The sequence below is a fragment of the Etheostoma spectabile genome, chromosome 23 (assembly GCF_008692095.1).
Source record: "Etheostoma spectabile isolate EspeVRDwgs_2016 chromosome 23, UIUC_Espe_1.0, whole genome shotgun sequence".
Taxonomy (NCBI): Eukaryota; Metazoa; Chordata; class Actinopteri; order Perciformes; family Percidae; genus Etheostoma; species Etheostoma spectabile.
This window is the reverse complement of record NC_045755.1, coordinates 17859902-17874635: the sequence shown is the minus strand read 5'-3', so window position 1 is coordinate 17874635 and position 14734 is coordinate 17859902. Positions and strand designations below refer to the sequence as shown.

The window sequence follows — 14734 nt, the reverse complement described above, 5'->3', positions numbered from 1 at the left end:
CACACACACACACACACACACACACACACTAGTTTATTCTCACTCAATCCCACAGACACTGTCCTGCTGCCAAAAATATTCACTAGAGCACCAAATGTGGATTAGTCCACTGAAAATAGTCCCCTACAAATCCACAATTCCCTCCTTTGTTTGATCAAACTACAATGACCAGGTGTGTAAGGAAATTCTGGGTATTTAAAAAAAAAAAAAAGTTTACAACTAAAATATAGAATACTGCCAGCTTTATCCTTCAACGTTATGGTAAACCAAACATCTTTGGGTTTTGGACAAAACAAAAACAAAAAATCAAAAAGAAGTATGTTAAACATCGATTTAGGAATTTGTTGTTTGGCCATTTTTCACTATTTTCTGACATAGTGTAGATGATTAATTAAGAAAACAGTCAGCAAAATCGATAATGAAAATGACTGCAAGCTGCTCTAATTCTAGTACAGAGATCAGTGGCCGTAGTAAGGTTTCAATGTCTTGGCGAAGGGCACTATAGCACGGCGGATGTTAAAAGAGGACTTGGACGACTTTTTTTAAATCACCCGGCCGACCTGCTGCCCAGACATGTCGACATGGAAAACAATACAGGCCGAGCGTGTCAACACTCACCACCACTCTGACGTGCTTGGACAAGTCCCTTGAGCTTCTCTGGAGGAAATCTGAGAATGCGGCCTGCACAAACACACACACACACACACACGCGCACGCACACGCACACGCACACGCACACATACATGCACACACACGCACACATGCACAGAAAAGTCCCAATCAAACAAAATTACAGTTCATTACATTTCCCTCATTAAAAAGAGATAACTCCCCTGCATGCTTCCTCTCCAACTCCCACCCATCATTTACTCTTCACATCTCTCATCCTACACAGAATAGCGGCAGGTTTCAAATGGTTAAAATGAAAATGATCTGTTCAAAGCTTTAGATTTGAATCAGAAAAAGCCGGACAAATAATTAATTTCTTAATGAACATTGCTAATCAAGAAAATCTTCTTCGGAGTTTCTGAGTGTGAATGTGCTCGTGCAATAAGTCAAGTGGGACACTCACTCCTGCATAGAACATCTTGTTGCGGAAGCGACTGTTAAACTTTTCTGGGTTGGCCTCTGGAAAGACACAATCGGAATACATTAAACATGCAAAACAACACAGAGAATCTGACTCATTTGTACATGCATGCCCTGAATGTGTCCTTTTAAATGATTTATTTCATTCTGCTCATCTTTCACGATGCATATGATACATTAAAGGTCCCATGGCATGAATATTTCACTATATGAGATTTTTTTTTTAAACATTAATATGAGTTCCCCCCAGCCTGCCTATGGTGCCCCAGTGGCTAGAAATGGTGATAGGTGTAAACCGAGTCCTGGGTATCCTGCTCTGCCTTTGAGAAAATGAAAGCTCAGACATGGGCCAATCTGGAATCTTGCCCCTTATGAGGTCATAAAAGGTTACCCCCCCCTTTCTCTGCTTTGCCGCCAGAGAATTTGGCCCACCCATGAGAGAGAGACATCATGGCGATCAAGAGTGGCAGTTGGTTAAGGCCACACACCCAGCCTCCACCTTGCCCCCCCCCCCCCTCCTCAAAAGCTACAGACTCAGAAATGGCAGATACCAAGGAAGCTCATTGTGAAAAGAAACTTCAGATACAGTATTAGGGGACCACTAAGGTCTATATAAAGAGACTTCAGATACAGTATTAGGGACCACTAAGGTCTATATAAAAGACTTCAGATACAGTATTAGGGACCACTAAGGTCTATATAAAGAGACTTCAGATAAGATGTTAGGGACCACTAAGGTCTATATAAAAGAGACTTCAGATCCAGTTTAGGGACCACTAAGGTCTATAAAAGAGACTTCAGATACAGTATTAGGGACCACTAAGGTCTATACAAAAGACACTTCAGATCCAGTATTAGGGGACCACTAAGGTCTATATAAAAGAGAATCAGATACAGTATTAGGGACCACTAAGGTCTATATAAAAGAGACTTCAGATACAGTATTAGGGGACCACTAAGGTCTATATAAAGAGACTTCAGATACAGTATTAGGGACCACTAAGGTCTATAAAAGAGACTTCAGATACAGTATAGGGACCACTAGGTCTATAAAAGAGACTTCAGATACAGTATTAGGGACACATAAGGTATATATAAAAGAGACTTCGATACAGTATTAGGGACCAATAAGGTCTATATAAAAGAGACTTCAGATACAGTTAGGGGACCACTAAGGTCTATATAAAAAGGACTAGATACAGGATTAGGGGACCACTAAGGTCAATATAAAGCATTCAAAGAGCACCATGTCATGGGACTTTTAAGGGAAAAGGAGGATTTGATGCAGTGTGAATAGAGTTAGTACATGATGAAATGTAAAAACAAAAGACATGAAAATAGATTTCACCAACCTCTGGACTCATGGAACTCCAGGGTGACGTGAGCGTCGAAGCCCAGGCTGAAGTAGTTGTTAAACACATTCAGAGGCAGCTGAGGACACAGGAAAATATATTCAAGTGAGTATGTTTGCATAAATACTGCACAATTTATTCTCATAGACAGCTCATATCTATAATGAAGACATTTATGTATACAGTACAGTACATTAAAATGCAAATACAGAAATTTGCATGTTCTGTACACATTATTTTCATAAAACACATTTTCTATATGGATTTTAACCTCTACCAGACAAACGCACACATTTTTGCCACTTGTGAGGACATTGTATTGACTCTCAGGGTTAAGCAACCTGTTGATTGCGATAGACCTGTCAATCTTTATGTAAATTGATCAAAAAGGATTTTTTTTTTTTAGGTATGTGACTGCATCTGTGGTGCTAGGTGACTGCAAAGTGACAACTTCCTGCTGCTCTTGTTTCACAGTAAATGTTTGCATGGGCGAATGTCACTCAGACCTTTACTGTGAGGCTGCTACATAATTTGCATTGTGTTTGTCACTTAAGTTAGCAGGTTCACTGCTTTTATTTGTTATTACTTTGTATACAAAACAAGAGCTTTTCTTCTCTCCAGGATAACAATTTTAAATATTACAGGCAAGGCATTAGATCAACTTTTTTGATCACCAGCCAATATGCCTAGTAGGTTTTTTAAAGTTACCAGCATGCCAGATTTTCCAGTTATTTTTTTTTTCCCTAACTAAGTTTTTATTTCAGCTCCTTTGTTTTGTCTTGAGCCGTTCTGTTCGTCTTCCCTGTTTCAGCTTAGCTTGTGACCAATAACACACATGCTAGGCACATATCCAACGGTTGTATGACACGTCACAACATAGTGTTGATGGGAAATGTAGGATTAGTACTACAAGCAGGGTTGCCAGATAAAGATTACGTTTCCATGCCAAACACACACAAAACCGCCCAAATTTCTTGGCGAAAAAACAGACCAATCTGGCAACTTGTCGCATTGTTTCTGCACCCTGCAGATTCGAACAGACGCAGTGTTCTTTGCTTCATTTATCACCGGCCAAATTGGCTAGTAACTTTACAATGTTACCCGCCAAAATTAATGTTTACCCACATTTGGGGGGTTGGCGGGTGTCAATTTAAGGCCCTGAGTACAGGGATGAGTTGTACAAAAAGAAACACCGTGCTGGTTAGATGAACCGCAGGAAATACACTGATAGAATATAGTAATGCAATGTCCAATGGCCCCTGTCTCTTGAAAGGTGCTATGGTAAAGTTCTGCACATAGTGGCTTCAACTTGAGCCTTGTTCAAACAAAGTCTTCACCCTCAAATAAAAGGTTAACCTCATAGGTCCTCATAGGCTTTTTCTCGATCCCCACAATGTGATTAATCCAACTCCAAACACACATACTGTACACCCGAACCGCCAAGCGCACTTCTGACCTTCTGTGTGCCCTCCTCTTGCTGCGCAGCACCTTTCTCTACTAGAAGGTTCCACCTGTCCAGCTGCACCACCGTACCGTCCTCCACATAACACAAAACCTTGGACACCGGCTCATCTGTGTAACCCTGCAGAGGAACACAAACAAATGTACAGTCAGCACAAGAGGGGAGATGGTAGGAGAAGGAAGCAAAGGGAAGGAGAGGAAAGGAATGGAGGGAAAAGCAAAGGAGTGGTAAGGAGAGGAAAGGGTAGGAGAGGGAAGCAGAGGGAAGGGAAAGGAGAGGAAAGGAAACACAAACAAAGGAAAGGAGTAAGGAGAAGAAAAGCGATGAAACGGAGAGATAAGGGTAGGAGAAGAAAGCAAAGGAAAGGAGAGGTAAGCAAAAGAATGGATAGGAAAGGGTAGGAAAGGCAAGCAAAGAAAGGAGAGGAAAGGGTAGGAGAGGAGAGGAATTAAAAGGAAAGGGATGATACAAGGAAGAAAGGGAAGGAAAGGAAATGAAAGGGACGGGGAAAAAAATGGAAAGAAACAACAGAGACAGAGTGGATAAAAAAAACCTGCAGTTAGAAACACCCAGTGAAATAAAGGACAAAAAGGACACGCTAATTACACACATGGTAGATGTGAATTCTCAGCTCGGCCCTTGTTCAAAGTATCGACCTCTCTCTGTATCAGGACCTTTTCTGCACTGTACTCCAGGAATGCTGTCAAAGTCATTCCCACGTCCTTGGTCCATCTTTCCCCATGCAGAGACCGCAAGTGATAGTAAACCACTAGATAGGCTGTCTCTGAAGTGAATAATATTTGGTTTAACCCCCTTACCTCCAAACAAGTCTCCCCAAAACTTTCAGTATAAAAGTAAATCTTGTAATCCTATAATATATTAAACAGTTCATGTAATACATATAACAAAGCAATAAGATAATGCATCTTGATATGGGTTTGGAAATACCTTCATTCAAAAGTAATAAATCATTTAATATTACCGGTAAATAATTTAAAATAACTGAATAACCATTGCAGGTCTTGACTGAGACTTTTGACTCTTGCAGAGAGATATTTGGTGTATTACCATCGCTACAAGCCCACATAACGGGTCGAAAGAAAAGCCTATTGTGGTTGCTTGTAAAGGTCTGTTCTTCGTTATGGAACAGTTATGCAATTAGTGAGTGTGTGTGTGTGTGTGTGTGTGTGTGTGTGTGTGTGTGTGTGTGTGTGTGTGTGTCAAGGGGGGCAGATTCTGGATGCTTTCGTGCTTCACCTCATTTTAGTAACTAAAATTCAGAGCTCAACGGGCCTCGTACAAGAGGATTATATTATTATATTTCACTTTAAGTGTGACTTGTGGTCACCTACTGTATGTACAGTAGAGTGGCACTGGTGCTGACGTGCTGCAGAGGTTTCATGATGGTATAGTGTCATTCAAACGTAAATGAAAATACTACTAACACAGAACGGAGACAGGATCACATTAATTGAAGGGAACAGTCAATACTGACTGTCGTCTTTAATTGTTGTGCTGTGCCTTGGAGAGGTCAGACAACGGCTAAATGTCAGGGTTTGGAGGAAGAGTAACGCAGGAAGAACAGTGTTGCAGACTTCCCGGAATGTGGTCAAGTTGTTTTGTTGCTCCCAGAGGTGTCTGTGAGGTAAATATTGAGTTTATTTTAACACATAAATATTTGTCCATTATTTACACTTATCGGATTTTTTATTTTCTTTTATATTTGTCCAGGCCATACCTTAGCTTTTTTAGATACCTATACAAATATACTGTATATATTAATAAAGTACTTTAAATTCACACATTTCTATTTAAGTCGTGTTGGAATTGCTGGCGTTGTTATTAGGGGCCGAGCAGCAAAGCTGCTATTGTATTTGCAAGTATTATTATTATTATTCTCCCTAAGAGATCCATGTTCCCATGCCCAAAAACTCCCCAAACTTTGCACACAAATCCAGTCTTATGAAAAACTGAATCAGTGCTATTTGTGTGCTATTAGTACTGATGGAGGCGCTGCAACAGCCATCTAAAATTAGAAACTTTTAAAAATCCATAACAAATCAACCGTCAAACTGTAGCCCCAATAGAATAAAAAACTATCCTCGGCTTTTCCCCAGTAGCAATTTTGAAGTCCATTACTCTACTTTTTGCAAAAAACTGCCAAACTTGTTCAACTTATCTCCTCCCACAGAAACTTTGTCTGTGTATTGTTCTTCACAAAAATAGTATCTCGATTTTTGATTGGATTTTATTCTCCTCCTCTCCTTATCTTAATATCGTTACACTTTCATCTAACTTATTTGAATCATGATGTGGATGAATGACCCGAACTCATTCATGTCTTTAAACAGACAAAACAGACTATTGTGAATGGGTTAATACAGGGAGGAGAAGCGGCTACGTCCTGCCGCTCAGAAGTCAAGGCTAGGAACTCACCCCACCCCAGTTGAGCGTCCTGGCGAGGTCATTTCCTGTTCCCAGAGGAAGAACAGCGACCGGAGGCTGGGGGTTCATCTGTAGCTCATCTAGAGTGGACAGGATCCAACCCACCTACAGAGAGACATGCACAGAAAGTATAAGCAGTGATTCAGAGCGGGATACACTCAAGAGAAATACATTATAAGAGAATGGAGTCTTACCGTGCCGTCCCCTCCGCAGGCCAGGATCCTCAGATTTGGCACTTTACGATACAACTCCAACCTGACAATTTCACACAAAGTGCACAAAGAGGAGAGAGATCTGGATTTAGCGTAAAAAAAAGCTTCTTCAACAGAAAGCAGTGCTGATTGGTGTTGAGTGGGTGATTGGTCCAAGTTTTAGGAAAATTGCTCAACCCATGAGCATTTGAATAAAAGAGGATAAGGACTGAAAAGGAAGTGAGAAGATACTGTACAGCACTTTCCCCCAGTGTTAGATTGTGGTAACAATGTGATAAAAGATGTAGAACAATATCATTTAAATGGTCCTAAAAAAAACTCTGTTTCTCTGTAGTTGTATTCTTTACGCATTCATGAATTACAAAACATCAGTCAGTCTATTTCAGACCGTCAAAGTCAGAATGTCATGGTGACTGTGACCCAATGTGAGGAGGGTGAATTGTAAAAAATGCCACTTACGCCTCTCGCAGCCCCCCCTGTGACAGGTCAAAGACTTGTCGAGGGTTCAGAATCCACATGAACATCTGTAGCACCTTGGCACCCTACAGGGAGATGACGAGAAATTCACAGTAAGGGTTTCCCCATAACAACTTGACAAGGGTATTAACAATTGTACAATCTTAAACCCTAATAAAACAGCATTGTTTTTGCTGGAGCCGATCCTGTAATTGTGATTACAACCAAAACATCACTGTAATTAAAATCCAGTATGATGTTATCATGATGATAACAGAGTAAACTCAGGTTATTTGATCAAACTAATCCTGTTTGAACTGACATCTTCCTAATTAAATGTTCTATCGCTGACAACTGGCAGATTGTAATAACTCTTGAAGGCTCAAATAGCCTGATGAAGGCTTTTATACCATAAATAAATAAAATAAATCAGCCACTGACACCCTGTTGAGACCCGTACAGCGGAGGCGTAAATTAATAAAGGACAATCATCATTTATTTAAATCTGATGTCATGATGCACGATCGTGTTGATATTTCTGGTATGACAGCGTTCAGCAGAAAGGCTGTTAGGTTGTTAGAAATCGGGGTCAAACTATTTTTATTACCGCAATGAAAATTATTTATGGACAATGTGATGCTGTATATAACTGGTTGGAATAACCAGGAAGCATATAAACTACAAGTATGAGTATAAATGATGTGACAGGAAGGTCCTCAAAGACATTGTCCCAGTTCAAAGCTTAAAGGTATCTCAAACAGATAAATAAAAGCCATATTTTCTGACCTGGTTGCCTCCACTCTTGGGGTTGACAAAAACCAAGATAGGCTTCATGAGAGGTGACGGGAGAGGCTTCAACATGAACGGACGCCATTTAGACTCCTAAAGAAAGAAAAAGACCGAAAAGGTTAGACAAAGAAAGATGTGCGGAAAGTGGAAAAATAAAGCGTGTAATCCCAAATGTTGAAATGATTAGTCAATTAGTAAGTGAACAGAAAATTAATCCTCAACTATTTTGATTCACGCTCTTTTTCAACCAACAATTAGATGTGAAGTTAGTGAAAGGGGCCTTATTTTGTTATTAGATGATACATTAATGTCCCAATTGGTTAATGTAATCAACTTTGCATATAGCCTAATGTTAGTTTTGTGTGCTCCTTCACAACAAAGACAACTGAAGCAGAGAGAGAAAGAGCTTAAAGAAGCAGCTAAAAGATCGGAAACTTTGCAGAGTTGCATTAAAACTGCCAGCAGGTCAGCTGTGAGAGACGCATCTGATAATGTCAAACAACCAGCCTACATAATTCATTTAATGTGAAGTTGGCCAGAAGCATTTTCTTTAAGTTGGAATAGAATAATATCCTATTAAAACAAATCGTCACTTAATAATAAATGCACAGTAAATTGTGTCTGTGCCGTGTATAGCATTGTGAATCACTTATTTTATGTACAAAGTTCCAGTCGAGAAAAATACTTTCACTAACTGTAGTCATGTTGTAATTGTTCTTTATAAAATATATATACATAAATATTATTTACGATGCCAAATCATAACATTAGTTATCTCAACCAGAATCAATGAGAGCAGCCACAGTCTAAAGGTCAACTGGCTGCCCTAGTGTCAGTGTTCAGTGTTTTAGCAGTGAAAGGTACAGTATTCTGTATAAACTGCATTTTTCCAGATTAGAGCAATGGTGCCTTCAAATGTCTGTGCATGTCCCTGTATCTGATTTCACCGTTTCAGGAATACATAGTGACTCCACAATTTCAACTTTCCTACGTGAGTGCAAATTAATTTATCCATTCCTTATCCATTGCAATAATAGATGGTGATGCTATAAGCAGGAGCAGAGTGCGGGATAATCAATGAATTGACATTTATCAAATAAAATTGCCAAATTTTCAATTTTTTTTTGTAATGAGTAGACAATAAATTGAATAATCAGTTTTAATAAAGCTGATTAATGATTATTAAAGAAGTGGCACTACCTGGTAATACATTTACAAAAACATTAATCCAGGTTTGTTGATGTTTGCTGATCTATGTTAAAGTATGTAGCTCACCTCCTGCGGTCCGGTTAATTTTATTTATTTAGTTGAATAAATTATAATCAGAAACACATGTTAGGAGAGTGAAGACATTGTGAGTAGAAACTAAAACTTATTAGTCTGACCAGCTAAGAGGAAAATATAAATCTGATGCGTGTGCGCTGATATTCAGTCCCTGTTATAGTATTACTTACATCCAGCCCCTTCTTGCTTGTCCTTCGTTTGAAAGATGTCCGCTTTTTCCTCCTGGCAGAGTTCTTAAGTGAGCTCTAGGGTAAAAAACACAAACACGCAAAGTTCAATGGTTAGTTCACTGTCACTCCCCATGTCCCTTGTGATGGTTATTAAGAGTGCAATAAAGCATGTGATGTGACTGGAAAACGTGTGTGTGTGTGGTGTGACGGAGACACAAACCCTCCCGCAGACAGTTCAGACATGTGTCAGCTCATATCACATCTTGCACCCACACACACACACACACACACACACACACACCCCCACACACACACAGTTTTTGACACATACCTTTTAGAGTTTTAAATTTAGATCCAACAAAGTCATTTCGCATTACTGTCAAAAAATGACAGCTAGTGAATTTTATCAACCGGAGGACTGATTGGTGAGGGTGCTGTAATGGAAGTGTGTGTGTGTGTGTGTGTGTGTGCGTGTGCGTGTGTGTGTGCGCACCTGTGGTTTCCTGACTTTGATGATCCAGGACGGTGGTACTATGACTCCAGCGTGAGCCCCCAGTGAACATGGCTCCTCAATCTGGTGCAGCATGAAACACGTCACCTTATTGTGGAACTGCAACAAAAAACACACCCCTTGTTTTAAATGTATCCTATCAACCAATCAATTTGTATTAAATACAAAGTTTACATCTGAGCCACAACTATGCCTCTTAAAAGGTAATTTCAACCAAATGACAAATAGATAAGATAACAGACATTTCAACTGAAGTACAGAAACACTGTAATACTCTATATTTAAGATTATTTTGATGGAACTAAACGCTACTTCTATAGTGAAGTGTAATGGGAGGGAAAATGTATTTTTTATACTTGAGGTTGAATTAATACAGAGGAAGAATAACTTACTGCCTGTTTACACCAGGAACAACTGATGGCGATTATTTCTTTACTGTGGAAGAACTTCTGTTGAAAACTCTGCAGAAACAGACAGAAATGTATATACAATAACTGTAAACAACATTTGCGTGTGTGAGTGTGTGTGTGTGTGTGTGTGTGTGTGTGTGTGTGTGTGTGTGTGTGTGTGTGTGTGTGTGTGTGTGTGTGTGTGTGTGTGTTTTTGTGTGTGTACACTAACCTTTCCACACTGTCGACATTTCCCATCCTGTCTTCGTCTGTGAACCCAGTGATGCCTCAGTATGTTCTGCTGTCAGGGAGAAATGCTACATGTTCATGTTTTTTCTCTTCACACACAATGTAAACAGGATCCGTAAAAATACTTCTTCTCTCACATGTATAAAGTCACGCGCCACACTTACATCTCGGAGGCACCGGGTTCCCCCCTCTCTGAAGGTTGGCTTACATCGGAAGTTTATCTAAAGGGGGACAGAAAAGTAAAGACAAAAAAACTAAAACGTTGAGGTTAAATTCAATCGGACTACTATGACATTTTAATAATGAACATAATGGGCCCTATTTTAACGATCTTGCGAAGATCCAGGAGATCTTGCGAAGATCCCCCCCAAGCCCTGATTGGTGCATCTAAACAGGGAGCGGTAGATTTTTGCAAATCGCACTACAGGCTGTAGGTGGTGCCAGAGGAGCTGGATTTCTTTTAAATGACCTGCTTCATGTAGATCAAACATAGGCTCAGTTTCAGCAAATATGACAGAAAGTTAGTTTTGAAAGTCTTACCTACTGCACCTTTAAATGATAGTATGTCCAGCCATTGCATTAAAATGTAAGATTAATTGTGTGGGCACCTTTAAATGATAGTATGTCCAGCCATTGCATTAAAATGTAAGATTAATTGTGTGGTACTGTGTGTGTGTGTGTGTGTGTTGTACCTTTTCTAGTTGCTCTATGCAGCCAGAGTGAACAACGATCTTACAGACAGCACATTTCCTCCTGGGGGCCGACTTCTTAAAGGAGAAAACAGACACACAGAACAGAGGGGGGGTGAGATACTCAGCATCAGCAACAAATACACGACATACACAAGCAGCATACAAGGATGCATTGCACGTTGATGATACGTCCCTGTAACACACACGGATACACAGAGAGATGTGTTCAAGGAGCCCAAACATTTAGCTTCTCTTCCCATTCAGGTATTAAGGTATATCTTGGTTGTTTAATGTACAAAAACCAAAGTGTAAAAAAAAAAAAAAAAAAAGAAATAACGTATGACTTATTGAGCTTTAGATATGCTGTTAAGCAGATTTTTTTTTACCTTTGAAGTGAGCCAGGCTAGCTGTTTCCACCTGTTTCCAGTATTTATGCTAAGCTAAGCTAACCAGCTGCTAGCTCTAGCTTGTACAGAAACTCTAATCTGTCAGTGGTATCTGTCTTCTTGTCTAACTTGGCACAAAAGCAAATATGCATAATTCCCAAAATGTTAAAGTTTTGCTTAAATTATTGGGCAAAACATACTATTTTTAAGTAAACATGGCTAAATAAAACAATAAATATGCAGGTGTGAGATGGCTCAGAGATAGCCCATGTAATTTGGGTTTGGCAACAACAGTCAATCAGAAAATATTTAAGACGACAAAGTGCTGTTTGTCTTCAATGAATAATATTGCCCTGCTGCCCTTGCTCTTACAACATGCAAACTACTCATTATGTGTAAATAATATGACAGCTGATAATGGAGTGGTCTCCAGTCAATGGGTTCACTCTGTCACAGCGAGCAACACTTAATGGCACAGCCTCACAATACAAAAAACAGCCTTTAACTCTCATAGTAGCTTATTTATTTGATTAGGACAATGCACATTTATCAATATTTCTGTAAATGAGCCAGTGTTAGCCGGTCGGCTAATTTTCAACTGTAGTCCTAGTTACCCAGCATGCAAGCAGACAGAAATCGTAATCATCTCCTCATATCTCATTGGTTAGCCGCTTAGTATGTTCTCACAGTGCAAAAGATCCACCACAAAAACCCCTTTAACACAAAATACATCCTGTAAGCAAGCAAGATGTTCTTTTTTAAAATCTTCTGACTGATAACATGTAGGGGGATGATGGCTCTTGGACAAGTAAATTGCAACGGCGTCAATGGAGGAAAGTTTTTTTTGTAGCTATTTGCAAGCTGATAGAAATCTTAATCATCTCCTTTTGTATTGGGGGGGTTACATAATCCTACAATCATGGATTTAAATGAGTTGGTTGGCAGACAGTTGATAAAAAAGAATTAACGTCAGCAATTCAAGTAATTCAAAAAGTCTTTAAAGGCCAGAAAAAGGGAAAAAAAAGGATGACACTATTGCGTGTTAAAGATTGCATAATTACCAAAGGAGCAGTGGTTTAGTGGTTTGACTCTAGTGTTACAGTCTGTATAGTCTCAGGGAGTGAGCATGGGCAGCAAAGACATTCAATACACTGGTGATGTTTCACTGCTTACACACACTCAATCTTGCTCAAACTGTGAGAGAAAATGTGTTAAAAAATGATACTTTTATTTATTTAACCATTTTGAGGTACTTGAGTGTTTTCATTTTTAGCTTAGACTTTATACCTCTACTCCACTCTATTTTAGGCTATTTAAGAAAGGATTGTACTTTTTACTCCACCACCTTTATGTGAGAGCTCTTGTTACTTTTAAGATTTTCTTTTTAAAGATTTTTTAGCGTTAGTGCGCGGAAGGGAGGGGGAGGGGAGGGGGAACTAGCCTCCGTTTTGTTTGACAATACTTTGAACGTCAACAAGAAGTGACATCACCCAACATTGCTTAGAGCACCTTGAAAGCAGTGGTTCCCAACCTTTTTATAACTCTGTCTAGCTGGGACTCTTTGTCAGTGTGAAACAACAAGAGTATCCAGTCAATTCACCAAAAGACCCCCCCCAAATGGTATGGTATATGTCTCCTCTACAACACCACAGACAAGGAGAAATTCATCACAAAGGTTGAAAAACATATTACCACATCACTCTTTTTTTGTTCCAGACAAAACCAGAAAAGAGAAGGCATGGAGTTAACTGTAGTAGAGCCTGGAGTGGAAGGTAGATACCAGCTAAACACGCGACTGTTGTGTAAAGTACTTGTAGAGACGCGCATGGCGGTGGATGGAACAAAACAGCAGCGCAGCAAGAACGCAGCACAGACGTGCCCAGTGGAGAATCAAAGTTAATCAGCCATTATCTAGCTGAGCCCAGGTAGGAATGCGCTTGTGTATGTCAGCCATGACTTGTCAAAAGCAATCTGAGGTCACGTTGTCCTTTTAAGTAGCTGAAAGCATGCAGTGCTGCTGGAATATTTATCTAATTAAACGTCTGAGAGATAATAGTGAAGTTATTTTTGCTGCAGCCACATCTTGCCGGCAACAGTCTCACCATATTATTGTCCACTCACTCTGTACTGTAATTACACAGCATCAGTGAAAATGTCCAGATCTGTCATTATATTTTTGTCAGGATTAAAGGTTATTTCTTCGCTCTCCAATTCCAAGTGCCGTTCTTTGTAGGAGGTGTGTAGATGCAGAGAAGGTCCATAATTTACACATCTTAACACACCGCTCTGCATTTCATGGATCACCTGAATGAGAGTGTGGCATTCTGGTTAAAATAACGCTAAATTGCTAGACTGCATTTAAGACTGGAAGCCTACAATACGCTTCACTGCAAAGAACACTGGGACCACCTGCTCCATACATGAACTGAGTGACCATGATTTGACCTTGTGAATCATAAAGGGCAGAATTGTATGCATATGTTTTTTTGAAAATGTTAAAACATTAAGCAATTGATATGTGAAAAACAAATTAAATCTAAAATTGATCCATCTTTATATGAGCTACTGGCATGTAAAGTTGCACTGAAATCAGGGTTCTACTGAACATTGAGATTTTAGAAATTCCAGTTTAGTTTGTTCTTATTTTCAGCCCATATTATTTGATATGGAATCCAGAACCAATACTTAATCTTCTTTATGTTTTGACTGCCTTGTGGCCGGCCTCTGCCCTGTGTTTAGACCGGCCACACCTGGCAGTTGGCAGGAGGATTTTTGGATAAGGTTAGAGCGAAGATTCCCAACCCTTGGACCACAGACCAGTACCAGGCTTTAGAGCATGTGCTACTGGTCCACAAGGTAACGTATACTTTATAACCATATAATTCAGAAAAAAATGATCTAAATATTTAAATAACTGCAAAACAATCTTCATAATTTACCTCTAGTCTAGTCTAACCATCGGGAGCAATTTGGGGTTAAATGTCTTTCCCAGCTACAGTTCAGCATGTGGATACGATGAGCTGGTGATCAAACCGCCAGCCTTGTGATTAGTGGACGACCCGCTCACCCTCCTGAGCCACAGCCGCCCGTTTTAAGTATTAATCTGCATATACAGCATTATACATTTAGATTATAACATAACATAACATCCCTTTAGACCAGACACTATAGCTTTAGTATTATTACTTTGGCTTGTCTCACACACACACACACACACACACACACACACACACACACACACACACACA

At 39.6% G+C, this 14734-nt stretch overlaps 1 protein-coding gene across 9 annotated transcripts in view; it reads right to left on the bottom strand.

The window, feature by feature from the left end:
• dgki (diacylglycerol kinase, iota) overlaps window positions 1–14734 on the bottom strand; it is an 86282-nt gene that overhangs the window by 33783 nt on the left and 37765 nt on the right. For 5 of the 9 annotated variants that reach the window (XM_032505614.1, XM_032505613.1, XM_032505619.1 and 2 more), the window contains exons 4-17: window positions 11101–11175; window positions 10573–10629; window positions 10392–10460; window positions 10163–10231; window positions 9753–9869; window positions 9260–9334; window positions 7803–7898; window positions 7020–7102; window positions 6543–6603; window positions 6340–6453; window positions 3898–4023; window positions 2442–2520; window positions 1073–1128; window positions 619–681 (exon numbers count right to left, since the gene is read on the bottom strand). In XM_032505614.1, the coding sequence (XP_032361505.1) occupies window positions 619–681; window positions 1073–1128; window positions 2442–2520; window positions 3898–4023; window positions 6340–6453; window positions 6543–6603; window positions 7020–7102; window positions 7803–7898; window positions 9260–9334; window positions 9753–9869; window positions 10163–10231; window positions 10392–10460; window positions 10573–10629; window positions 11101–11175 (1140 nt within the window). The remainder of the gene's footprint in view (window positions 1–618; window positions 682–1072; window positions 1129–2441; window positions 2521–3897; window positions 4024–6339; window positions 6454–6542; window positions 6604–7019; window positions 7103–7802; window positions 7899–9259; window positions 9335–9752; window positions 9870–10162; window positions 10232–10391; window positions 10461–10572; window positions 10630–11100; window positions 11176–14734) is intronic. The other 4 variants (XM_032505616.1, XM_032505621.1, XM_032505617.1 and 1 more) reach the window with 3 other exon arrangements.